The sequence below is a fragment of the Sminthopsis crassicaudata genome, chromosome 3, assembly GCF_048593235.1.
Source record: "Sminthopsis crassicaudata isolate SCR6 chromosome 3, ASM4859323v1, whole genome shotgun sequence".
NCBI lineage: Eukaryota > Metazoa > Chordata > Mammalia > Dasyuromorphia > Dasyuridae > Sminthopsis > Sminthopsis crassicaudata.
Genome location: NC_133619.1, coordinates 361,539,090 through 361,565,577, shown reverse-complemented (window position 1 = coordinate 361,565,577; position 26,488 = coordinate 361,539,090). Strand labels below are relative to the sequence as shown.

Here is a 26,488-nt window from a genome sequence, read left to right as displayed (position 1 = left end):
CAGCAAGTAAGTCTTAATTTGCTTTCAAGATTAAAAAACAGATCAACTATATATTCAATAGCCCAATTAGTTTACCTAAAACACCTATTATATGGTGTTTTATGTCTTTTCCTTACTTACATTCAGCTATTGTCTAATGCCAAATAAAAACCAATGAATCTTAAGACATTCCCCTTTTGAAGCAGAAAACTGGGAAAAAAATTTTATATTGAAAGGTTGTGACAAAGACCTCATTTCTAAAATACAAAGAGAACTGACTCAAATTTATAAGAATACAAGCCATTCTCCAATTAATAAATGGTCAGCCATAATAATAAATAGCCAATTTTCAAATAAAGAAATTAGTACCATTTCTAATCATATGAAAAAATACTCTAAATCAGTATTGATTAGAAAAATGCAAATTAAAACAACTCTGAAGTACTCTCTCTCACACCTCTCAGACTAACATGACAGGAAAAGATAATGATGAATGTTGGAAGGAATGTGGGAAAACTGGGACACTAATGCATTGCAGGTGGAATTAGTTGTAAATTGATCCAACTATTCTGGAGAGCAATCTGGAGCTGTGCCCATAGGGCTAAAAACTGTGCATATCCTTTGATCCAGCAGTATCTCTACTGGGATTATATCCCAAAGAGATCATAAAAAAGGGAAAAGGACTTAGGTGTGCAAAAATGTTTGTAGTAGCCCCTTTTGTAATGACTGAATAAGTTATGATATATTATGGACTATTACTTTTCTCTAAGAAATGATCAGCAGAATTATTTCAGAAAGGCCTTGAGAGACTTACATGAACTGATATTAAGTAAAGGGTTGATGTTAAGTAAAGGGTAAGTAGAACCAGGAGGCAACAACAAGATTATACGAAGATATATATGTGTGGATCTTTTTAACAATGAGGTGATTCAGGCCAGTTCCAATAATCTTGTGATGGAGAGAGCCATCTGCACCCAGAGAGAGGACTATGGGGACTATGTATGGGTCACAATATGGTATTTTCCCCTTTTTTGTTGTTTGCTTGCTTTTTTTTGCTTCATTTTTTTTTTCCGTTTTGAACTGATTTTTCTTACACAGCCTGATAATTCTGGAAATATGTATGGAAGAATTTCACTTAATTAAAATAATGGATTACTTAATATAATGGATTACTTGTTGTCTAAGGTAGATGATGGGGGAAAGTGAGGGAGAAAGATATGGAACACAAGGTTTTTCAAGGGTGAATGTTCCCGATAAATTTCAAGATAAAATCCAATGGAGTTTAACACTACTGATTTCTAACTGGAAGGGACCTTGGGAGTCCTCTATTTTCATGAAGAAATAGGTTTAAAGTAGTTAAATTATTTTCTCAACATTATTCAGGAAATAACAGTATGGCCTTGAACAAGTTGGCATCTGAAGTCCTCTACAAATGCTTTCAATTTCTTCCCTGACTAATCCACTCACTTCATGATTTAGTCACAGTGATAAATTCACAAACCCAAATAGATCAGACACATTCCCACCTTTCATAATTTATTTCCCAAAACTTTATCCTTATGAAATGTTTTACTCTATTCCTCTACTTATTCAAATTCTACTCACATTTTTAGAATCCAGCTCAAGAGATATCTTCTGAATGAGAAAAGCATTTTCCATAATCATTCCAATCTAAATGAAATGATCTCTTCTAACTCTAAATTTATAATTCTTTTTGGCTGTAGCAAAATTTGGCATTTAATCTGCAGAATTCCTGTTATTCAGTGTGATCAAGCAGTAAACCATTCTGGATAAGACCTTTTGGACAACTGAGGAATTTTACTATAAATAAATTTTATTTTTATAAAATTTTTTAAAGATAGATCATATACTCTTACTTTTCAAACTTATTTATTTTACTACATATAGAACATAAAACCAAATGACTTACTCTTATAATTCTCTTACTGAAGTCAGTATGAATGACTGATAATAACAGCATGCCTTAGCTAATGAGGATCAGAATAGCTTTTCTCCTCTTTTGTCCTTCCTTCTCCCTCTCTCCCCTCCCCCACCTCCTGTCTCTGTCTTTCTCTGGCCGTATCTTTCATGCTGTTACCATCTCCTGTTAGCTGTCCCCACTGCCATGAATTGCATATTCTACCCTCATTTTCCAGTATAATTTTTTCTAACCTTTTCTTTCTAATATTACTTCTCAGCTTTATGGGAAAGCTTTTTGTTCATTACCTTTTACATAGAATTCAAACCAAAATGACATTTCTTCTGGACAATCAATGGGGAATCAGGTAAAAGAATGATGGACATAAGAAAAAAGTTACCACATATGCTTTTGCAACTTCTATTTAAAAAAAATTCACAAAGACCCAGCAGTCCATGCATTTAGAAAGTTGGCACTAGCTGAGATATCCCTCTAATTACAGAGACTGCTCTTGAGCACTGTGTCCAAACAGAAGAGGAGAAAGAAAAAAATAACTAATAAGTATAATTCTGCCAGACCAAGCCTTGCTGGTGACAACAATGTGGCAAATTTTTGTGCACCCCTTTTTCCCCCACACTGAATCAGTTGCAAAAATCCAAGATGGAGAAGACTTCATGATACCAAGGGCACTTAAAATTACAGAATTAAAGCTGGAAGGGCCCCTAGAGTCCAAGCCTCTCCTTTAATAAAGCAAGGGTTTTTGAATAAAGATCCTTTGTGTGTCTCTGTCTCTATTAGGAAATCCTTAAATCAATGCAAATCAAGCAAATGTTTTAAACTTGGATTAGACTGTGAGAAATTTTTAGGCCCAGAGAGTCTTTTGCCTCTTTTTCTATGTGCAATGCTCAGCATGGCAGCTGCTACCTCACAGGTACTTAATACAGAATTTTACACACACACACACACACACACACACACACACACACACACACACACATGATTATTGACAACTAACCATCTTTGTAAAAAATAAGTTTTTAGTAATTTATTTTATTACATCATCATACTCACTGCCCCCCCACCCCAGTGTCTCCCCCAATCTCTCCTAGAAAACCATCCACATAAATATTTTGAAGACAGAAAGGATGAAAACATCAGCAAAACAAATCAATACGCTGAAAATTGTCCGAAAACATATGCAATATGCAACACCTGTGGATTTTCTAATTCTACAAAAGGATGGGTTGGGGGTAGCCTCTCATATCTTTTCAGTTGAGTCACGCTTGATCTTTATAATGCTGCTACATTAATTTTTCTTGTATAGTTGTTCTTCCCAACTACATTGTCATAGACTTTATAGATATTCTTTTTTCTAGACTTAGCTTACTTCATTCTCCATCAGTTTTTGTAGATGTTTCCATGTTTCTCTGTATTCAATCATATAAATCATTTCTTAAAGCATAATTACATTCCCTTCCATGTATTGCAAATTTTTTTTTTTTTGTCATTCCCCAACTGATGAATATCTACTTTGTTTCCAATTCTCTTTTCTATCACAGAAAGCACTGCTAAAAACATTTTGGTGTATATAGGGACTTTATTCTTATTAATGGCTTCCTTTACCATCTTAAATGATTGAGCTACCTGAGATACCAGAGGTTAAGTAGCATGCTAAGACATGGCAAATGTGATTCAAATGTAGGATTTGAACTAGATCTTCCTGAGTCCCAAAGTGACTATTTTCAAACAGCATAATACAAAATTACATAATCCTTCATAGTTCACCAAATTATTTATCCACAATCCAGAGCAGTCATTTAATTCATTTTTCACTTGATTGCTCTCTGGGACTTCATCATTGTCTCCAAAAAAATCTGGTCAACTCTGAAACTAACATTTTCTCTGTATCTATCATCTACCTCTGGTCTCCATCCTCCCTATGAGTGGAAGAAGTATTAGATGGATACTGGAGAACTCCTCCCAGATCCTCCATTTAAGGACAGAGTTTAAATTTCATCATTTCCCACTCTGCTACAGGACTTTATCCTGCCTCTTTGCCACAACCTTCCTCCCCTCCTTTAGCTTCCTTTTATAGACTATCTCTTCATTTCTTTCTATCTCTAGAACTTAGCACAAAGTACATGGTTAGTAAAGTACTCATTGATACTTTGAACTTTTGTGTCACTGTTACTGGTAATTGGGTCAAAAACAAAAAAGTGCCACACAAACAAAATCTGTAATTTTATCTGACTATAAATGTTATTTTTTTATCTTCAAGACTCAAACTATACAAGCAAAATCTATATATGTATTATGTAAAATTAATTATACATTTCCTTAGACTTGTAGGAGATAGCAAGGATATAGGATAATCTTGGCAGCTGTTGTAATATTAACAAAGACATATACTTTTACTTCATATGAGAGTACATCACAGTGAATCTTTCACATCTAAATTGAAATTGGAAAATTCATATAAATTTGAAACTACCTACTCCCTTAAAAAGAAGAGCAGGGGAAAGGTTAGGAAGAAAGAAAGTCTAAAACCAGGGAAGAAAAAAAAGTTTGAAACTTTCAGTTAGGCTCAACCCAAAACTCATTCAACTAAGAGAGGTCAAGTTTGAATGGTATCCCTGCCATAAAGTCCTACCAGATTTCCTAATCAAAAACTATTTTCCTCCTCAGGTTTTATTCAGCACTCTGTTCTCATTATTCTATTTGTAATTATAGAACTATATCATTTGGGGATTTATGTATTTATTTCCCTCTAAGACAGAAAACTTTAAAAGAAAAGATACCATGTGTCATAATCATCTTTTTGCTTCCTCAGTGTCTACAATACCGTGCTTTGTATGCATCAGGTAGCAACTGATCACTGAAATACAGAACCAACTGTTTAGGAGGCAAAATAATTTTAGTCTTTTAACCCTTATAATATAAGTTCTTGTTGAATGGAGGTACCTTCATCTCAGGAATGTATATTTCCAACAATGTTTTATAAAATACAATTCAAAAAACATGTTCTTAAAGTTCCTGAATCAGTGACTAAAAAACAAATTTTAGCTTGTATTTTAGCTTTTTATTTTCAAAACATATACATGGATAATATTTCAGTACTGACCCCTGCAAAATCTTGTGTTCCAAATTTTCCCCTCCTTTCCCTCAATCTCTCTCTCCTGGATGGCAAATAATCCAATATATGTTAAACATGTTAAGATATATGTTAAATTTAAAATATGTATACATATTTATATAATTATCTTGCTGCACAAGAAAAACCAGATCAAAAAGGGAAAAAAATGAAGAAAACAAAATGCAACAACAAAAAGTGAAAATGCTATGTTGTGGTCCACATTCAGTTCCCATAGTCCTCTCTCTGGATGTAGATGGCTCTCTTCATCACAAGATCATTGGAACTAGCGTCAATCATCTCATTGTTGGAAAGAGAGTGACTAAAAATTAAAAGTGAATTTTTAGATATCAAATTCAGACACATAAATATACTTCAGATATTTAAAGATTATAATTCATAAAAATCAGTATCACTTGAAAAAAAAATCCAAGTATTCACTTTAAAAGTAAAAAAATCTGTTTTAGTAGGCTTAGTAACTATAGCAAATGTTACTATTATGTGCTCAGAAATGTTAATTTTACACTGAGTCCTCTCGTATGCATCATCATTTTAATTATCACTATATCTCCTGACCTTAATTGTTCCTTGCAATAACTATGTAAGCATATAGCAAATGTAAGCATTTATAGCAAATTTAAAAAAAAAAAAAAAAAAAAAAAAAATCACCCTACCAAAAAAAATTATACATATCCTTAATCCAGAGATCTATTCTTGAATTACTTTTTACATAATACTAGCAGCATATCAAATTATGTTGTAGTTTTCTTTCAAGAGATGCAAAGTACTTTATAGATTCATCTCTTTCATTTGAAGGAATCCCATAAGACAGAAAGAAGAGAATCTATCTTTGGGTGAAAAATGAGGAGAAAACAAGCAATATAACAAGCCCTTGGTGAAACATCAAATCAGTAATAGCATACAAGAACACATCTGACTCTTTTTAAAAGAACTGCAAATTGTCTATGGGGCTACAATGGCTTTCTATGGTTTTCTTCCTCCTCAAAAGGATGCATTTGTCCTAAATCCTCTGAATCATCAAATCTATAGAATTAAGAACTATCATTTGATTTCAGTTTTATGAGAAGTGAAAATGAAGACAGATGCCAAGACCATGAATCCAAAAGATAAATAATATGTATACATATTAAAGTTGGCCCTTATAAATAATACCGATCTCTTTTTGCTTTATTGCTTTAGTCATTCCTAAAAATGGTCTCAACTCCACTGAGCCCTAACATTTTCAAAGATGGCAAAAACTCAATTCTAGAATTCTCACAATTTTTGCTGTCTTTCTGAATACTTGCATGACAGCACCTTGACTGTGTGAAGAGCAATACAATTTTATATTTTAAAGGACAAGAAACAGAATCACTTTAATAGGAATGCAGTAATACATGCTGCAGCAAAGCTTTATAACTCTTAGTAGTGCTTGCATCTATCATTCCTTTCCCGCCACTTCTACTCAAACTGGCAGTTTTTCTTTCATTTCCTATATTTGCGATTTCTTGTTGTAGAATGGCTACTATCATCTTTGTGCATTTTCAGGTAGCAATAAATAAGAAACAGAGGAGAAAGGTCCAGATCCTTACTTCCAACTTTATAGAACTGTATTGTCTTGAACATCTGAGCTCACTGAATCAACTGTTAAACAAAAATCCAGCTTTTATGAGAATCTTCCATGAAAAGCTATGAAAAGAGCTACTTGATAATATGAATTATTTAATCCTGTTGCTCAGGTATTGGTTTCCCTTAAACACTTTACACTGAAAATAGAGTATGGGATGAAATGTAACACCATGACTATAATTAAAAGGCTCAATTTAAAATTAAGAAATAGTAAATTTGGCTTATTCAGATATAAGTAGGTATATTTTCAGTAATCTAGGCAAACAGAGTGAATATGAAAAGAGAAATGCAGGATATCTGAATAATAATTTATTCTGCCTACAAGTAAAAGAGAAAAATGAGCTGAGATAATGCCCAAACCCTCTACATCAATGGAATAAAATTTACTGCTAGTTATTATAGTCAATCTTATTATTCAAAACATCTATTCCAACTTAAAGTTCTTGGACTATCCTTCAAAAATAGCAAACTAAAAAACTTGCCATTAACCATTCTAGGAGAAAGGAAAACATCAATATAGAATTTCAGACTCATTGATTAAACTCTCCTTCAAACTCAAACTTCAATGATATTTAATTCTTTAACAAATAAAAATAATCTAAAATCAATAGTTTGCATAAGAATTTGAAGGTTTGTAAAACACTCTACAAAGCACCTCATATAATATTCATAATAGTTCTGGGGATACAGATAGCATCATTATCCTCCATTATCACCAAAAAAAAAAAAAAAAAAAAAAAAGCCTTGTTTAATCTTCTCTTTGCCCAAAACTAAAAAAAACACACTAAAAATAATCACTTATCCCCCCCCAAAAAAAACAGCAGCACCATCTTCTATCCTTATTTGAAGGACAAAGGAATTCATCAAGAAAAAGGTGAATTGCTTCTATCTTTGATTACTGAAGTCTTCTCTGACCATCCAAGATCTGCACTCCCTTTATCCTTATTGCAAATGAACAATTAAAAACATTTAAATATTGCACAGGGAAACAAACATTTCTAGCTAGCTGAAGCCTTTCCCAACAGCTTATACTTAACAAATGTCTTTTAAATGACAAAAAAAAAAAAAAAAAAAAATTATATAATTCAATTATCTTCAGTAATAAAGCATGAATAAACAAATGTTTTCAACTAGGCTAGAGGAAAAATTGGCAAAAAATAAAATAAACAGAGGCTAATGAATATATATATATATATATATATATATATATATATATATATATATATATATATATATATATATATATACTATCTCCCTTAAGTCATTTTGAAAAATCCCCAGCCATCCTTAGATGCTTCACTACTCTGAACTCCCCATCCCTACCCCTTTTCTGACTGCATTTTTCTATTTCAATAAACTATTTTCTGCCTAAATAGAAAATATACACACAGGATCTGAATCTTTTCCGTATTTCTTGATTACCAAAGTAAATGAAATCATTTTGATTGCATGTCAACTCCCATTACACACACACTATAGCAACAACAAAAAAACACTGAAATATTTAACACTTGGTTGTGATTAACATTCTTCAGAAGCCAGAGAAGCAAACAGCCTACCTTTTCCTGTCGTCATGATCTTCAGCAATCTTGATAGCAAATAAACATGATTCTGAAAGAGACACTGTGAAACCTACCTCCTGGTAACTTAAGCACAAGTAAACTCTGCTCATCCCACACAGGATGCACCTCCTCTGAGTGACCTATTGGCAAAGATATCTGCCACCTCTTCCAAAATAAAAGCCCATTATCCATCCATCCATCCATCCATCCATCCATCTGTACAAACGTAGTCTAAGAAGAAACCTTCATCTACTGCACTCTAATTTTAGAACAGTTATTAAAACTGAAACTAGAACTGATATTTTTACCTTTCCTTACCATTTTTTTTTCCTCATCAAAATTGATGCATCCATACCATAAATCTTAAGGAACAGCCAAACCAAGTTATAAAATAAAGGCCAAATAAAATGTTAGTTACAGTTTCATCTGCTTAAGAACGAGGACAGAAATAGTATTCTTCAAGTCTATTTTAAGTTATTTTCTAACATAGCAAAAAAGCTGTGACTATGGAAACACTTTCCTCAAGACACTATTTGAGGATCTTGCATTTCACACCTGACATACAAACCTAGAGGAACTCATCAGTTTTCTGCAATTAATGTACTACTTCGAAATTGTTTTAAAATTGGAAAAAAATAAAAAGTTGTGTTCTTCATAAACAAAGTTGAGCTCCCAATAGACATTCTTGAATAAACATTTCTCCTATAATCTGTATTTTTAAATGGTATTGAGATAGCTCATTTTGCTTGAAAATCACCGTGCATGTGTTTTGAAAATTGCTTTAAAAATCTTTGTTTTAAAAAGTGCAAGAGAGAGAGAGAGAGAGAGAGAGAGAGAGAGAGAGAGAGAGAGAGAGAGAGAGAGAGAGAGAGAGAAAGAGAAAGAGAAAGAAAGAAAGAAAGAAGGAATACTAGGTCCAGAAATGTGGGAAGGAAATAATGGTCAAGTCATTTGATAGAAAAATAAGACCCTACACTTGTGTGGAATAAATAAAGAAAGCATCCACCTTCTAGTTCAGTCAAAAAGAAATTTGTTTTTCCATATTCAAATTTTTCCATTGACTCAAATTTACTGTGATTTTCAGCAATGGTAAATATTCATTCTACAGATATAAATATGCCCATTTATTTGAAGAAATGCATAAGTACGTGTATTTTCTTGGCAAAATTAAATCTTATATATATATATATATAAAAAGGCTTCGAGACAATTGTATTCAATTAAAAATTATTAAGATAAAGGAAAATAGCCACTCTATAACTATTTCTCTTATAATGGAAATATATTTCATCCAAAAGCAAAGGCAATCTATTTAATTAGAAAACTAAGTTAGACAAATACATACAATTTCTTTTTGAAACTCAAAGTAGCAAAACTACAATTTTTGCTCAAGAGATTTGTTAATTGGGGTGTATGAAAAAAATTTCATCTGGCAAATCACTTACATTCCAATTTTCTTGCCATTCAACACAATGTCCTTTCAAGTAACCTAGCAACAAGCAGGCTACACACAAAGATGAAATTTTCTATTATAGACATGAAATCCATTTCAATTGCTTTTCAACCCTTTCTTCTCAATTATTGCATTCACAATTCTATTATCTCAAAGAAAGTTTTTTAAATGGAATTAAATTTTAAAAACAAAATCTATATTCCTAAAGAAGCTAAGTTCATCAGTCTGGTATACCAGATGTGATTTATACCTTGCCACTAGACCTAGATGACAGGATCCAATTCACTTGCAAGTCATGATAGCACCTTCTGAAAGTCATGATTTGTGAATGAAGAACAATCAATAATCTATGTATATTAGTAGCTGTCCCACTGGGGACCCAACTGACAATTCCACTTGGGTAATGCAACTTGGTACTTGACCCTTCTTCTTTCCTCCCTTTTCTTCCCTTCTTCCTTTCCTTATATCTTGGGATTTTAAGGACCATGCTTTAAACTCAAAGCATTCTGGCTCTCATTCTTGGGCCAACAGTAGATGCCAGCCCAAATTTCATTTGATCATTGTTTGGGCTCTAATGATTCACAGTGAGTGTAAATAGCAACTGTTTCTGTTTTGGCCAGAAACTCTGCAACTCTTCTCCTCCTAGATGGAATTTTTTTTTTTTTTTTAACTATATAAATAAGGTCATTCTTTGCTTCATTTCTTACCTAGCCTTAATTACTAAATGGGCTTTGCCTCAGACAAAGTAAGACCTGGGAAAGACCTTATCTTTAAAAAATCGAAATCAGGAGGGAGACAGAGCCAAGGTAGAAGAGTAAAGGCAGGGACTTAATCAAGTTCTCCCCTAAATCCCTCCAAATACTTTTAAATATGTGAATTCTAGTGTTAAACGCCACAAAAATATGGTATAAAGAATTTTTGCAACCTAAAACAACTTAGAAGGTATGCAGGAAAAGTCTATCACTCCAGGATAAAAGGGGAGCACAGGCTGGCACAGACCACACCAGCCAGCTCTAAGCCCCCAAAAATCAGGAGCAGGCCTTGAGAACCACTGAATCAATAGCAGTGGTTGCTGCCTTCAGAGCTCTCAGCCCACAGAGAGTAAGAGGGTAGAACAACTGGTCAGATGGAGATTACAAGGGTCTCTTTGCTAGCACTGAGGCAGGACTCTTGCTTTGCCCATACTTAAGATATGGGACCCAATTCTGCCTGATTGTCTCAGAGTGAGGAGGAATACTAGCACAATAGAACTTATAGCCAGTGGATTGAGGACCCTTCCAGTGCTTGTGGTCACTCACAACCAGAAGAGTGATAAACCTATCTTTCCCCTTAGCAAACCACTGTAGAAAAATGGGTCCTGAGGAGGATCTCTGAAAACAGCTGCACAAAACCCCTGAAGCTTGGGACATTGAACACTCCAGTCTACAAACAGAGCCTCATTTTAACAGAGTTAAAAAGTCAAGGTCTCCCCCTGCATCCAGGGCCATCTCCAGTTGTCCTGATCTATCTATCTATCTATCTATCTATCAATCAATCAATCAATCATGCCACTGGACCCAAATGGCTCCAGAGGGGAAAGTGAGTCTGGTGATTCTGCACAGCCCTACATCACTTAAATCCAATTCACCTGCGTGTCATGATATCACGTTCCTAGTGCCATGGTTCTCTTTTAAAATGAAGGACAAACAACAACTTGGTACCTTGTTTGTAACAGGACACACTCAACAATCTTCTAATTTGATATTTTTTCTTTCTCTCAAAATGTAAGATTATGTCTTTAACTTGGCATCCTTTGCAACTCATCCCTGGGGTCCCTCTGTTTTGGGGAGGGTAACTCTTCCCAGAGGATCCAGCATTGATGGAGAAGACCTGAGAAATTTTCTTGATCACTTCCCCCTCTGCTGGTTCTTGAAGTTCAGGATCTTCTTATTTTATACTACAAGACGAAATCAACTTTGGAAACTCATATCTCCTAAGATCATTTTCCCTCCTGGATGCAAACTTCATCATGTGCCCAGGAAACCTCCTCACTCATATACCCCTCTTTTTTTAATGTGTTGTCTGCTCCATTAGATTTTGAGCTCCTCAAAGGCAGGAAAGGTCTTATATAATATCTGGGCTAGCTTTCTGGAGGATCTCGGGATCAGCCCGAGTCCTTGATCTTAATGGAAGAGTGAAGGAGGCAGGAGAGGCACCATCAGGCTGGTCAGAGATGGAGTGCAGAGTCAGGAATTTGGAGTCTCGAGCCTGAAGTCTTCTGTGTGTCTGTGGCTGAAAGAGTCCTCCATATCTGTGGCTGAGAAGCTTTTCTGTGTCTGAGACTCCCTTAAATATCTCAGTAGGATTATATCACTACAGCACACTGAGCATGTGCCAACTGTTGCCATTACATCACCATATTATATTATGTGCTTAACTAGAGAATCAATCACACTGAGTAGCTGCTTAACTATAGGTACTCTGCAGTCCTTGATTCAAGTATACCTTTTCAGAGTTCCAGCCCTCTACAATCTTATGTCTTTCTTTGTATCCTTAGGGTTTAGCACAGTGCCTGACAAGTAGTAGGTACTTAGTGTTTATTTGACTGACTTAATAGCATTTTCTTACTTGTCTTATATTTAACAGTTGGAAAATAAAGACAAATGCTCACTTCTGAGATTATTTAACAGTCTTGTTCTTTCCCCTCCCCATCTTTCCTATAACCCCCCACACCCTCACCCACACACATGCCAAAAGTTCTAACATCTCTTGCTAATGCAAGATGAAGAGACTAGGATCCTTTTGATATTCAAGTTCTAACATTTTGTATTCTATCTCCTTTAATTTTTTAAAGTGTGTAAAAAGCATATTCAAAATAAATAATTAGAAAGAAGAGAAGTGTGGCCAAGTCCTCATCTAAATTCTGAAATTCAAAGAGAACCACAGTGATTTAATCAAGAGTCTCTTCTAAACTTCAAGGTAAAAACTGTTACATGCTTTCAATGAAACATTATGAAAGAGAAATGTTATATCCTGGCCCAAGTGAACAGTATGAATATCAAATTTATCTTTCAAACAAAAAAGAAATATTATACATGTATATCCACGCATGCATGTACACATGTAAATGAGTGTATTTACACATACATGAATAAATGTATGTATATGAGCATGCATACATATACAGTACAACATTCAAGAGTTGTATGAACCCAAGCAAGAGATTTATGCTATGAAGTTTAAAGTTTGATATATTAAGAGATTAACATATCTTAAGTGCATATTTGTCATTTTGGTAACCAATTTCCAACAAGGGTTCATCTACTAACATAAAAAATTACATATAGGAATACAATTCCACAGTTCAAAAACAAAAGCGTGGGGCCATTTATTTCAGAACATATATAATAAATCTACACAGACCTAAAGTGACAGATGGTGTCCTTTGCACTTCTCATGTAACACAAATGACAACCAAGACTGGGTAATGGTGTAGAAACAAAGACTCAAAATGAGATTTGAAGACTGAAAAGAAACACTAAAATTACATTAACATTTTATGGTCACAGTAACTATAAAAGAAATATAACATACCTGACAAACAATTGAGGAGATCAGAAGAAATAGACAGCAAAAAAGGATATTCATGTTCTCTAATTTTTTACACAGAAGGCTAAATACATGTAAAGTTCAATTACATAGTAGTTTACTCATAACTTTTAAATAATCTATGGTTCCTTGCTATTCTGAAAGGTAGAAATTAGATTTTTTTCCTCCCTAAAATTAAACTGCATTCACTATTCTTTTCTAGGAATTCTCCCTTTGAGGTGTCCTTGGCAATAAGTCTAGTCTTTTCTTGTAAGGAGTGTCTATAGATATATGAATTCTGCTTTCAAAACATAAAGCTATCATTGCTATTGTGTTCAGAACTGGTTGCTAAGTTTTCACAAGTAAAATTCCCAGAATCTTGTATTATTTTATGGGTTTGAATAACATTTCTATAAACCTCACCATACCAACCCAGCCAAGGAAACCCCTCCAAAACTCCACTTTCATTCCACTCTAGTGAAAGAGAAACTGCTAATAAATTAATTAAACCGTTCAAACTAAGTTTCAATCAATATAAGTCAATGAAGTAGAACAAAACCCTTACTAAGATGTATCTGCTAAAGCATAAGTAGTATAGTCAATAGAAAGCTGAATGTGAAGTTAGAAAGACCTAGGTTCAAATTTTGCTTCATCTAGTCATGTGATCTTGGGCAAATGATTGAAGTAAAACTCAAGTTTTCTTACCTATAAAATATGAATAATAAAAGCTCATACCCTCACAAGGTCCTTGGTGGGATCAAGTAAGATAAAAAAATTTTTATTGTTTTCTAAACTTTAAGACATTTTGTAAATTATAGCTATACTTGTGATTTCCAGCTCACATGCAAGATTTTGTAAAACAGTACTTTCAAAAAATCAGGTTACACTCTAAAAAAGGCATCATAACCTACCCAAAATCTGAAATGATCTCTTATGTGCCTTTACATTTTAAAAAATCAGTTCTAGAAAAATGGCAATAGGGACCACATGGCCTATGGTCCAGTCTCTCTAATCTTTTATGAGAATTTAAACCAGTTCTTTCCTTGATTCCTAATTCTAAAAAGCTGTCTAAACTGGTATGAAGAAAAAAAACAAAACCACCGTCACTAATACCATTGATACTACATATTATTTAACTTAAGAATCTTCCTCAGTCTTCAGTAAATATGAACTTTTCTGGTTCTTTTAGCTGGTTCTTTCTCTCCTGAGTATAGGCATTCCTATGGCTTTTTCTTCCTTTCTTGTCACTTAAACTTTATCAAACTCAAGCACTTCTATTACTTCCCCACTTAAACTAGAAAAAGGATATTTTTTTCATTAGTTTCCCAGCTTTCTCCTGAGTTTTGAATTTCTGAATCCAAATGCTCATTAGACATCCCTCCCTCTAAGTCAGGTAAGCATTTCAAATTCAACTTTTCTAAAAGCTAAAACCTTAATCCCCAAACCTTCACTTTTTTCTGAGTTCAAGGTACTATGGATTCTTCTTCTTTAGGTGGCGAGGTGCTGTAGTGAACAGAGCATTGGGCCTGAAATCTGGAAGATCCAAATTCAAATCTGACCTCAAGATACTTAACTATCTGAATAACCCTGGGCAAGTGACTTAACAATGAGATCACAACAGCCCTTATCTTCCAGGGTTAATATTAGAATCAGATAAGATAATTATAAACAGTTTAGCACAGTGCCTGGCACCTAGTAATTTCTACACAAAGGTTAGCTATTACCATCATCACAATTACTGTCATTATTATCATTATTCAATCTACCTCAAAACCTCCAAGTTGGCTTTGGACAACAACAAGCAGGGACAATACTAGAAGGGAAGAACTCTGGGCAGACACAGTGCTGGTAGAGAAGCTGAAGTACACACCCTATAGGAGTAAAGCACAGCAAGAACTTTACAGATCAAATGTGATTATGCTATTAAGCAATTCTGACTAGTGATTTCAAGAAATTTATTTCATGAAGAAGGGGGTTATCTGGGCATTGGTTGAAATAACTTTTATGTCCAAACATCCCCCAATTTAATGGGGGGGGGGGGGGGAGAATTAAAGCCAGGAAGTATTAAGTGTCTGAGATGAGATTTGAACTCAGGTCCTTTTGACTTCAGGGCTGGTGCCCTATCCATTTGTATCAACTAGCTGCCCCCAAGTCCTTTTATTTTAAAGTTAAGGATACTAAGGCTCAGAGTAAGCACCTTGCCCAAAGTCATATAGATCATAAAAGTAGCAGAGCAGAATCCATCCAGATTCTCTGGCTTCATATCCTGGGCTTTTCCCATGTTGCCAAGGAAACTTCTTCATTAAGTCTTGGCAACTTGTCAGACAGCAAGGATAGCAGAGGAAAAAGAAAGAAAGAAAGAGAGAGAGAGAGAGAAAGAGAGAGAGAGAGAGAGAGAGAGAGAGAGAGAGAGAGAGAGAGAGAGAGAGAGAGAGAGAGAGAAAGAGAGAGAGAGAGAGAGAGAGAGAGAGAGATTTTTAACCTGCACTAAAAATAACTACAAATAAATAATTGCTGAATTGGGGGGAGGTAGGGAAGAACAGAACAATAATCTAAAAATGTTGCCCATGTTTACTCATGTAAGTTGGCATCCCTATCTTAATCCTGTCCCACACACTAACATAGAATATCTGCTCACGAAGTTTCTAAGCACATAGCTAGAGCTAGGTATCTAATAATTACTAACTTAGCATCTATAATGTTTAAGTCCTGATCTCCTGGACTTGCCTATTTATAAGATTTTCAATTAGGGAGAGTGCACAGAGCTCATACTCCTAAAAGAACAGTAAAGTTAGGATTAAAGGGAGGAAAAAAAAATTTAGAGCTAAAAGGTAGCTTCCAGAATACAACTTTCTCATTTAACATAATAGATGAGGAAACTGGCAGTCCTAAAGATAGAATGATCACAAATCAAAATTCAGGTCTGTGGATTGCTGGGTTGAACTATCCTTTTTCCCCTACTGTCATTGATCTGCTACCTCCTTATTCTGTTATAGATCAGTGGGAAAAAAAGAAATTCCTTTTTTTGTTGGATTAATCCAAGAAACCACAAACAATACTCAGTGTAACCATTTAGCACTACCTCCTCTCTAAGGCCTAGCGAAGCTAAGCAATTTTCTTGAAATCACACAGAGAATAAAATATCAGAGTCAGAACCCTACTGAGATCCTCTGATTTCAATCCAGGCTGTCATTTTCCATATTCTCAAGCAAAAAAATCAAAAAACACCCTTCTCTAATCTCTACTCACTTTTCTCACCTTTCTAGTATTTTGGGGAAAGAAGAAGAAAAAAAGAAATCAAATCAATCTTCTATTCTTCAGTTGCTTCTCTTCTCTTTTTCTGTCAACTTCTCAGTTTTATCTCCTGCATTCCAATTTCTACAATTCAGTTACTTAAATGAGAAGGAAACAAACACAATATAAATACAGATGTACTGCAAACTTTGGTATCAAGCTGTACTTTTAATCCCAAAGAGCACTTCTATTGCAAAGGGTAATCCTGCATAAAAGACAAATGAGTGAGGATAAAGGATCTTAAACATTCACCATGATAAGATGATCATCACATAGAAAAGCACTGAAAAGATCTAGGCTGAAGTCCTGACTGGCTCCACCACTTGATAATGAATCATCTGTTTCCTCTAACAGGATGTACACTCCTTGAGAGTTTTGTGTTTGACTCCCCAGTTTAGTAGAGCACAAAGTACATGTCAAAAAAATGCTTGTTGGACTGATGTGATCATAAATCCAGTTATTTAAATTTCCCTCACCCATTTCCTTGTCTATAAAATAATTATAAAATTATAAATAATAATGAAAAGAAAATAAGGAAATAAAATTAAAAATAAAATTATAAAAATCACTCTACAGGCATTAGAGGTGGGTTGTATATGAAGCATTTCGTAAACTTTGAGGAAGTACATAAATTTGAGCTCTCCTTCTGATTTCCTTTCATTTAACTTCAAAGGTCATTTAAATCCGGTGACTGATGGCAAGTTGGCAAAATTTCACTGCTATAGGTACTTGCCTAGCTTCATCTTTCCCCCATCAAAATATCTTTTCTTTCAGTCTCTCAATTTTCTTTATTTCACCCTATCAATTAATCATTTGCACTCCTCCCCCCAAATTCCCATGAACTATTGTCTTAAGTGCTGAACATTGAAAGTAGATGTGCAAACCTTCTAACAAATTCTCAAGTAAAGAATAAATATTATGATTTATGTTTGCAACATATCCATGCTGCCTCCTCCAGTTCTTTTTATTTCTTTCTAAACTAAGGTGGTTCTCTCATGACTGGTTCTCCCTCCCCCATCCGTCGTATACACAAGGTCAATTATTTCATCAGAAAAGGATATTGGGTATATTTGTCATTATTTACTTTTTGTCAAACAAGTATTGACAAATACTAAAAATCACATCCCTAAGTGATTTTAAACTGCTTTTAAAATTAGTACTTCTGAAATCTTTATAAGAATACATTTTGGACACAAGAAAACTCTCCAGTTTTTCTTCATTTAAAACTTGTTTTAAGCTCAATGTTTAAAGAGCAAATGAGATGGCAATAATATCTGACATTTGAAGCACTGCCATGAGATCAAATTTTAGGTCTTCAAGGAAAGATCAGCAGCTCCCTCACTTTCCACCTATTCCCCAATGGCCTTTAATATTTATAAAAATAAACAATACTGGTAAGAGACATTGTTCTCTTTTCATGATCTTTCCCCAAATCTACTTCCCCAACCACATCCAACTCTAATGCAGGGGCTGTTTGGCCACTTGAAAGGCAGCATGGTACACTGAGCAGAAGACTAGACAGAAGCTAGGAAGCTTTCAATTTAAATCCTGTTTAATTGATGAAATATATTTTGCAACCTTTAAAGTATTAGATAAATGTTCCTCCTCCTCCTCTCTCTTTCTTCTCTTCCTCTTCTCCTTTTGCTTTCTTCTTAGTTCACTTATAACCTAGGAATTTAAACTAAAATGCTTTTTATAAGGTATTTGCTATACCAAAGATTTGACTATGGTACCGTGTGAATTATGTGAATAATGATAGACTGAAGGGGTTGGGAATGGAAAATGTAGATCAAGTCCAAGAAATATAAAGTCTAATATCATGTGCCTTGTCCTTCTGCCCTAACGTTAGCCTTAAAGTGAACTTCTATTATATAATAGCAATTCCAGTTTAAAAAGTCAGAAAAGGTTTTATTTTGTTAAAACTTTAACTATCCTACTTTGTACTTTCTTCCCCAACAATGGCAGGTTCCAAGAAACAAAGGAAATTCTATAGAGGTGTGAAAGAATATAAGCATGTTGTAACAGCTGTCTCAGATACACCAAAATGTATATGTAGAAGTGAAAACACATAAATTTTATAGCAAAGAGACCATAAGAGTAAGAATCGGGGGTGGGGGGGTGGGGGTGGGAGGGGTGGGGGTGTCTTGATTCCAGGTCAAACTCTTTAACAATCACACACTTTATGAAATGGTATCAGTGCCTGAATTTCTTCACCTTACAAAATATATAATAACAATCTCTGTAAGGTAGAGGATAAATAAACTACATATGCTATGTATCAAAAAAATAAAAACCAAAAGCTAATAAAGGTTGTATTCACTTTGAGTATTATGGTAAATGTTGGGGGAATGGAAAGGGTTTTTGTCTGCTGGACCCAGGTCAGAGAGTGTACAATGACTATGTGATTCAAATTTGACTTCTATTCTTGCAATATCCTTAAAAAATTCCTTAAAAATCTCTAAATATCATTGCCAATGGCTGTTAGTACCACAAAATGGGCATCAGTACATGCTTATTAAATAGAACTGATCTCCTTGAGTGTTCTAAGATGAAACTCAACACACCTGACTTCAATCCTCCATGTTAAATTAGTTATATCCTTAGTCAACCCAATTTATTAAACACAGTGTACCTCCATTTCTTTAAATTATTTTTTCTTAAAATTTTTAAGTTTTTCATTATCTTTATGAAGAAAGGAGTAATTTTACATTCAGCCTATGTGAAAGCAATCTGCATCACAAAGTCAAGACATATTAGAACCTCAGATTATTTGGTGTCATCAGTTTGTTTCTCACTATATCAATCTGATAGCTCAATGTTGCAGTGGATAGCGTGCTTGGTTTGAAGTCAGAAAGACTTGAGTTTGAATATGATCTCAGAACCTTTCTTACTGGCCCTGGATAAGCAGTTAAATCTTATTTGTTCTAGTTTTTAGAGGCTCTCAATGGTCCAACATATCTACAACCAGCATTTCAATATAATAGTGAAAGAACTGGGCCCAAGCCCAGCAAATCAGTTTTTAAAAAAACCAATTACACTACTTCCTAGCGGTGACTGACCTCAAACAAGTCATTTAATCTTATAAATTTCAGTTTCTCCATCTGTAAAGTGAGGCAAAGAAGACTTCTGTTAATACCTATTTCTTGTCAAATAAATGTGAGCTATTGTCATTCTGCTCTGACAAGAACATGCTATTTATTTATGAGAAGCTGTTCCCCAAACACCCTTAATGCTAATAAATGCCCTTTGTGATGATTTCCCCTTTATCCCAACTGTAGCTTATTTGCTACAGTTTGTTGTTGTTGTCTTCTCTCACTAGATAGAGTGTGTTACTTGATAATAGGGACTGTTTTGTGTTTGTCTTTGTATCCTCAGTGCTTACCAAGGTGCCTGACAGACAGTAAGAACTTCATAAATGCTTAATGACTGATTCATTGAGCTACTTTGGGGATTATTTATCCAGAAGCTTGGTACTAACAATCTTCTGCAATGGCTCAAGTCTAGATTCCTGCATTCATTTTCTTTTTTGAAGGTTCCTCACAGTTCAAAAGACTTTTTGCTACACTATTACATTTTCAATAAGTTCTTTTTCCTGGTAAGATAGCACAATCAGCTTAAGTATTCAACAGATTTCATGTTTAAATTAATGAAAAGAACACAAAATCATTCAAATTAAATGCCATTACAACGATATGAACATTTACTAGTAACAAACAACCTATCAGTTCAAATAGTCATCATACAACAAAGGTTGAAAGTAATTACATGTAATTACTATTCACAAATAGGAACTGCAAGAACCTAAGTTTTAAATTCTCTTAAACTGTTAAAATATGACTTATCTATTGCAGTCACATCAAATATCATACTGATAATGCCTTAATCATATTATCTTTTCTACTCACCATTTGCAGACTGTATCATGTTACCAGATCTTTGGACTTCATCAAATTTTGTAAAAATTACATTTAACCTGTTTGAAATTAAGATAAAAAAAAAAAAAAGCAGGATCGTTTATACTCACTTATGTCAAAATAGAAATGAAGCATCAATAAACAATGGTGAAAATACTAAACATGCAGCCACAAACTAGCATAAACAAAATGTGTGAGGTATACCATTTTTAAAAGAAACACTTCATTGAATGACCTGACTTCTATACTGAGGACTCATGTGAACCAAAAGTGATAATGGTTTTCAAAATGTGTTAACATTATATTACAAAGGATGTTCTCTGTCTGAATAGTATATATTAATTCTAATAGAAACAACTCATATAACCATAAATTCAATTAGGAAAAAAAAATCCTTCTAATATTTATTTTCATCTTAGTTTTTTAAAAGTAAAAATCTCATCTATTAAGCAAAGCATTCCACTTTAGAAGCTAAACAACTGAATGTGAAAGAAAGGAGAGAAAAAAAATCATATCTCAAAGGAAAAACCATAATAAAAAGCAACTTTACAAAGTAAAACAAACAAAAAACCCAAGTGAACTGAAATATGGGCTATACTTGAGACTTAAAAACAAAGCACTCATATTCAATGACCACCCAAAGCATTCATATATTTTATTTGATATACACTGTGATCATCTAATTTAATATTTTCATAATTTTACCCTTTTCTATGTTCTGTCCTACAACAGCACTAACCGCTTCATTTCTTTTCTCCCTACTTCTGCTGGAAGAATTTTAAGAGCAAAGCCCATACTGGACTTCATTTCTATGCTTCAACATATTCCAGTACTTCATATCAAGTAAGTGTTGCATAGTTACTTATTAAATATGAAAAAAGAATATTGAACTTGATAATCATATTGCCTGTGTCTAAAGCCATCTCTATTAGTTGATTAGCTATAGCTCTGGGTAAGAAAGGCATTTAATTTCTATCATTAAATTCTAAAAACATTTATTAATAGACCTCTACTACGTGTAACAGGCCTGAAGATACACAAAGAACAAAACTAAAAAGCTGGCTTTAAGGAGCTTACATTTGTGGGAGAGGGACGGGAGAAGATGAGAGAGGTCCAGTAATATATAAAGAGCAAGCAGCCACCTGGTTTTAAAGTCTAGGCCTATCTTCAATTCCTACTTCTGTCACTTACTACCTGAGTATACTTGGACAATTCATTTGGCTTTCCTATGCCTCAGTTTCCTCATCTGTAAAATGAAGGATTTGGAACAGAAGGATTCTGAGTTTGCTTCCAGCTCTAGATATTTACATCTTTTTTTGTTAACTATGATAAGGTAATTTGGAAAGTGTTAACTAACCCAAGGTTAATAGAGAAATCAAGGATAACAAAATACTAAGGTCACAAATCTCAGTGACAAGGAAAATAGTGATACTATGTGCAGAAATAGGGAAATTTGGGGCAAGCATAGGTTTAGAGGAGATTATAAATTTAATACAAATTGAGGTATTGATACAAATTTAATACAAATTGAGGTATTGATGAAAGAGTCAGCTAGAGATAGTCAAGAGGCTTTTGGAGATGTGGAGTAGACAAGCAGGAGAAAGATCAGGACCACATAAAATAGATTTAAGAACTATCTGCATAAATGAATCCATGGAAACAAGTAAAATCATCAAGGAAAAGAACGTAGAAAGAAAAGTGAGGAAATGACAGAACAAAACCCTGAGATAAACTTCTTCCTATATGGGGAGAGAAGGAAGATGAACCATGAAAGGAGACTGAGAAAATAATCAGAAACAAAGAGAACCAAGAAAGCAATACAAAAGAGGGAGAATAAGGGATTAGATGATTTCTACTGGTGGTTCCCTCCACTATAAAAATCATTGATTCTATTAATGATATGTAAGATTTATTTCTTAAATGTATACCACTAATTCCAAAATGTTTTTCACTAAAGATCCATTAATCTTTTTTTTTTTTCCCTCCTAGTCTGCCAGAACCTAATCTCTCAAAACAAACAGGCTTGAGCGCCAACAAAATTGAAAAGGAGTAGTATAACAATAATCCAAAACAATTAGCTGCCAAAATACTCCTTTTCAAAGACTAACACTTCTGGTGTGAAGATTTGCCAAGCCCTTTTCAGGGCTGCTCATCTGTCTTTGGTGTCCATTTTTACTTAATTCTCACCTGTTATTTCAAGAAATATAGCATGCACAGCAGCCACACCTCAGTAAATCATCAAAGCAGATAGGCCAAAGGCCAAATGAGGTTGAAGATAATCGACAGGCCTCAAATCTGTCAGGTAGGGAAACTTACTTGAAGACTTTTCCCTGATAGAATAGACAGCTAAGAACAATTTGTCCTAATAGCCATGAAGGGGCTGAAGCAAGTGCTGTGGAACTCTTAGAACTTGGTCAGGCAAAGAAATGCCAGGGTTATCCACTGCAGTCTGGGTCATCATCAATCATTTTGACTTTTTTTTATTGCTTTTGGACTTCGACTGACTCAGGAAAAGAGAAAGAGGTTGAGGACAGTGCAACTCTGTCTTACCTAAATCCAATTCACACTCAAGTCAAAGCATCTTGATGATGTGAAGTCATCAGTCCTCTTCAAAAAAGTAGTCATTATAAGGAACCAAGAGGAGTTTTTATCCTTCACATACCCAAGTGCAAAATGACTTGAAGCTTCCTCCCAAATGCAAAAAAGTAGTGCACTTGACTTGTGTTAATATCTATAGCACCTTTAGAAATCATTGCTTTACACAAAGCTCAGTCTTCCAACTTCATATATTTTTTTAAAATCGTGCTTCTTTTTTTTATAAATTAATCACTTGAATGCACTGTTTGAATGACTGCACAGGGAAAACTACAACTGGGTGGTCCTAAGCTTTCATTTCATCCCAGAGACATTATGGTAACCATACTCTCTGGAGAAGTATGATAATAAAAGATGATGTTCTAGCTCAAACTACATGCATTGTCCTACAACCAACTGGTGAAAAGTAGTGATTTTATTCCCTTTGAAAATCTTTTGCACATGTATAATGCAATGAGTTTAGAGTTTTACAGTAATAAAGTTCCATTAATAAATATTATAGTGCTAAAAGAAAAGATATTGCAGGATGATTTCAGGAAAGCCTGGAAAGACTTACATAAACTACTGCTGAGTGAAGTGAACAGAACCAAAATGTTGTATACAATAATAATAATAATAATTGTTTTATAAAGAACTGTGAATGTCTTAGCTATTCTCAGCAATACAAAGATCCAAGACAATCCCAAAGTACTAATGGTGAAGTACTAATGAACCTCAGAAAAAGAAATGATATTGAATGAATACAGATGAGAGCATGCTATTTTTCACTTTTTTTTCTTTTATTCTAATCTTTTGGTACAAAATGACTAATATGGAAATGTTTTATATAATTGTACATGTATAACCTATAGTTGATTGCTTACCTTCTCGGGGAGGGGGGAGAGAAAGGAGGGATCTCACTGCTGTCTGAAACCAAACAAATGTTTTAATGACTACCTATAATTTTGGTTTATCTGAAGCTTTTTCTCCAAAAACACCAAAAAGTTAACTGTTTTTTTTAAAGAACACTTGTGTGATAATTACCCTTGAAACATTAAACTACATTTACTATGTTAACCATGTTAGTTAACTGATCTATGCTACAGTAAAATGCTACAAGATAGCTATTATTGAGGATCAAAGTTATGATATATGCACAGCTACTGTCTTTCATAAAGGTTGGTACCAGCCTTAAAAATAAACTAGAACCTCATGGAATGTAGATATATTACTGTGCTAACAAGACTGGGATGAAAGGTGGAACTAACAGACCTTCTGCTATCAGAAGATTAAGCTCCTGATAATAATCTGTGTTGTTGGCTTTAACTCTCATCATTCTCTTTATGCCTTATATTTATGCCTTGTACTCCAACCAAACTGGAGTATTCAAATAGCCAGTGTTTTCTTATAAAGGACCAGCCTGGATCTCAAATCCTAGTTCTACTACTTATTACATATGAGCCTCAATTTCCCTATAACTGAAGTGAAAGGGGAAGACTAAATGGTTTCTCAGGTCCGTTCAGCTACAGATCTATGTTCCTCTTATCCTATAACCTATGCCTTCATTCAGGACATTTTATTTTACAATAATGTCCTACCTGTTGATACTCTGCCAATTATTCAAAACCTAGCTCAAATGTGACCTTCTCCAGAATAGGTTGGCTTATCTTCCCCAGGAATAATTTACCTCATCTTATTTGGACCAAATATAGTATAACATACTGTTCTATAAATATTATCTGCATATTTTAAACTTAATGTATGGCATTTGATTGAAGTTATAAAATGAATGAGAAACCACTTCTGGAGTGATTTTACTAAGTGAAGGAAATACAAAGAGAAAATGGAGACTATCCCTATTCTAAAGGAGCTCATATCTAATTGGAAAGCTCCACTCCAGCAACTACTGTGAGTCTGGATAGGATAGGGGCAATGCTAACAGTAAAGTCCCATTCAGGGTTGATGGAGCCTAGCTCATGATCTTTGGGAAGAGTTGGAATAGAGCTAGGGCTCTGGATTTCCTTGTGTAGGGGTGGAAATCGAAAGTAGAAGGGCTATAATTACTGTATAATTGTATAGGTATCTTATGCCCTACTAAATCATAAACTCTATGAGGGTAGGGACCATATTTTAATAATCGTTATACCTCTCAAAATGTCTAGCGAAGTGCTTTGTGTTGTTGAAATCATTTCAGTTATATACAACTCTTTGTAATCCCATTCTGGGATTTTCTTGGCAAAGATAATGGGGATGGTTTGCACTTCCTTCTCCAAATTGCAGATGAAGAACTTGGTAAAAAGGATGAAGTAACATGCCCAGGGTCACACAGCTAGTAAGTGTCTAAGGCTGGATTTGAACTAAAAAATTTGAGTCTTCCTGATTCCAAGCCCAGCCCTCTATCCACTGCACCACTTAGCTGCTCCTAAGATATTCTGTTTACATCATTTAAATGGAAATGGTTGGTCAAAGAATTTAAAACTAATGTACTGAAAAGAGTGAATTATCAACAAAAGATATTCTCTCCATAAATTTGAACAAGTTAGGCACACCTTTTTCACAAACTTCTTCCAATTTAAAACCAAAATCATAGTATGCACATTGCTAGGGGGACCATCACTCTGTCCAAAAAGACCATCACTTTTAACTGAGAACACACTAAGCCACAAATTGTTAGAGCAGTTTAGTTCCACTTTCTGGTATTGCCACACATTTTAACATAACAATGGACTAGAAACAAAATTAATATACTCTGAATAGTATATCACAAACTAACTCTACCCTCCGATATTTTTTAAACAACCCATCTATATCAAAAATTCTATTTAATAAATACCCACAGTACAAACTGTTCTAATTCACTTGTTGTTAACCTTAAGTCCACATGTTGAACTACTCATATTTCATGTGGGAGACCTCAACCCAGATAAAGATTTTGGTAAATTATCTCTCAACTTAATCTCATCTATTAGGCTAAACTAGACTCATTCTTGTGAAGGATCAGGAAAACTAGCTAGAGATACTGATATTCTAACCAAACTCAAACCAAATTACTAAAATACTCCTCTTCTGGTTATTAAGGACTTCTCACCCAAATTACTTTGTACTTATTTTGTTTTAACTTAACTCTATGGTGTGTTTCCTCTCAGATGATCTAAGAAAGAACTCCTTGTCTTTGTATCCACAAATGCCTGATACATAGAATTGTAACAGGCACTTAATAAATGACTGTTAAGTCAATAAATAAATGGTCAAAGAGCAATAACAGAAAATGGCTTTTGATGATAGGATCACAGAACAATTTAAGTCTTTCATTAGAAAGAAGAGAAAACTAAGGCCCAGAGGAGCAATGTAATTTCTCCAAGGTCACCCTGAGAGTTAAGTAGGAGACCATCACTCAAACCCAGGGCCTTCCCATCTTACCCTGCTAGCACATGAGCACTCTTCACACAAAGGTCAAGCCAAACCTTC

At 34.3% G+C, this 26,488-nt stretch overlaps 1 protein-coding gene across 13 annotated transcripts in view; it reads right to left on the bottom strand.

Annotated features, from left to right (window-relative positions):
* Window positions 1-26,488, bottom strand: part of CLASP1 (cytoplasmic linker associated protein 1) — a 315,917-nt gene that overhangs the window by 161,378 nt on the left and 128,051 nt on the right. For 12 of the 13 annotated variants that reach the window (XM_074301768.1, XM_074301766.1, XM_074301767.1 and 9 more), the window contains exon 8: window positions 20,438-20,505. In XM_074301768.1, coding sequence (XP_074157869.1) covers window positions 20,438-20,505 — 68 coding nt within the window. Of the gene's footprint in view, window positions 1-20,437; window positions 20,506-23,904; window positions 23,948-26,488 lie in introns of all 13 variants that reach the window. The other variant, XM_074301776.1, reaches the window with a different exon arrangement.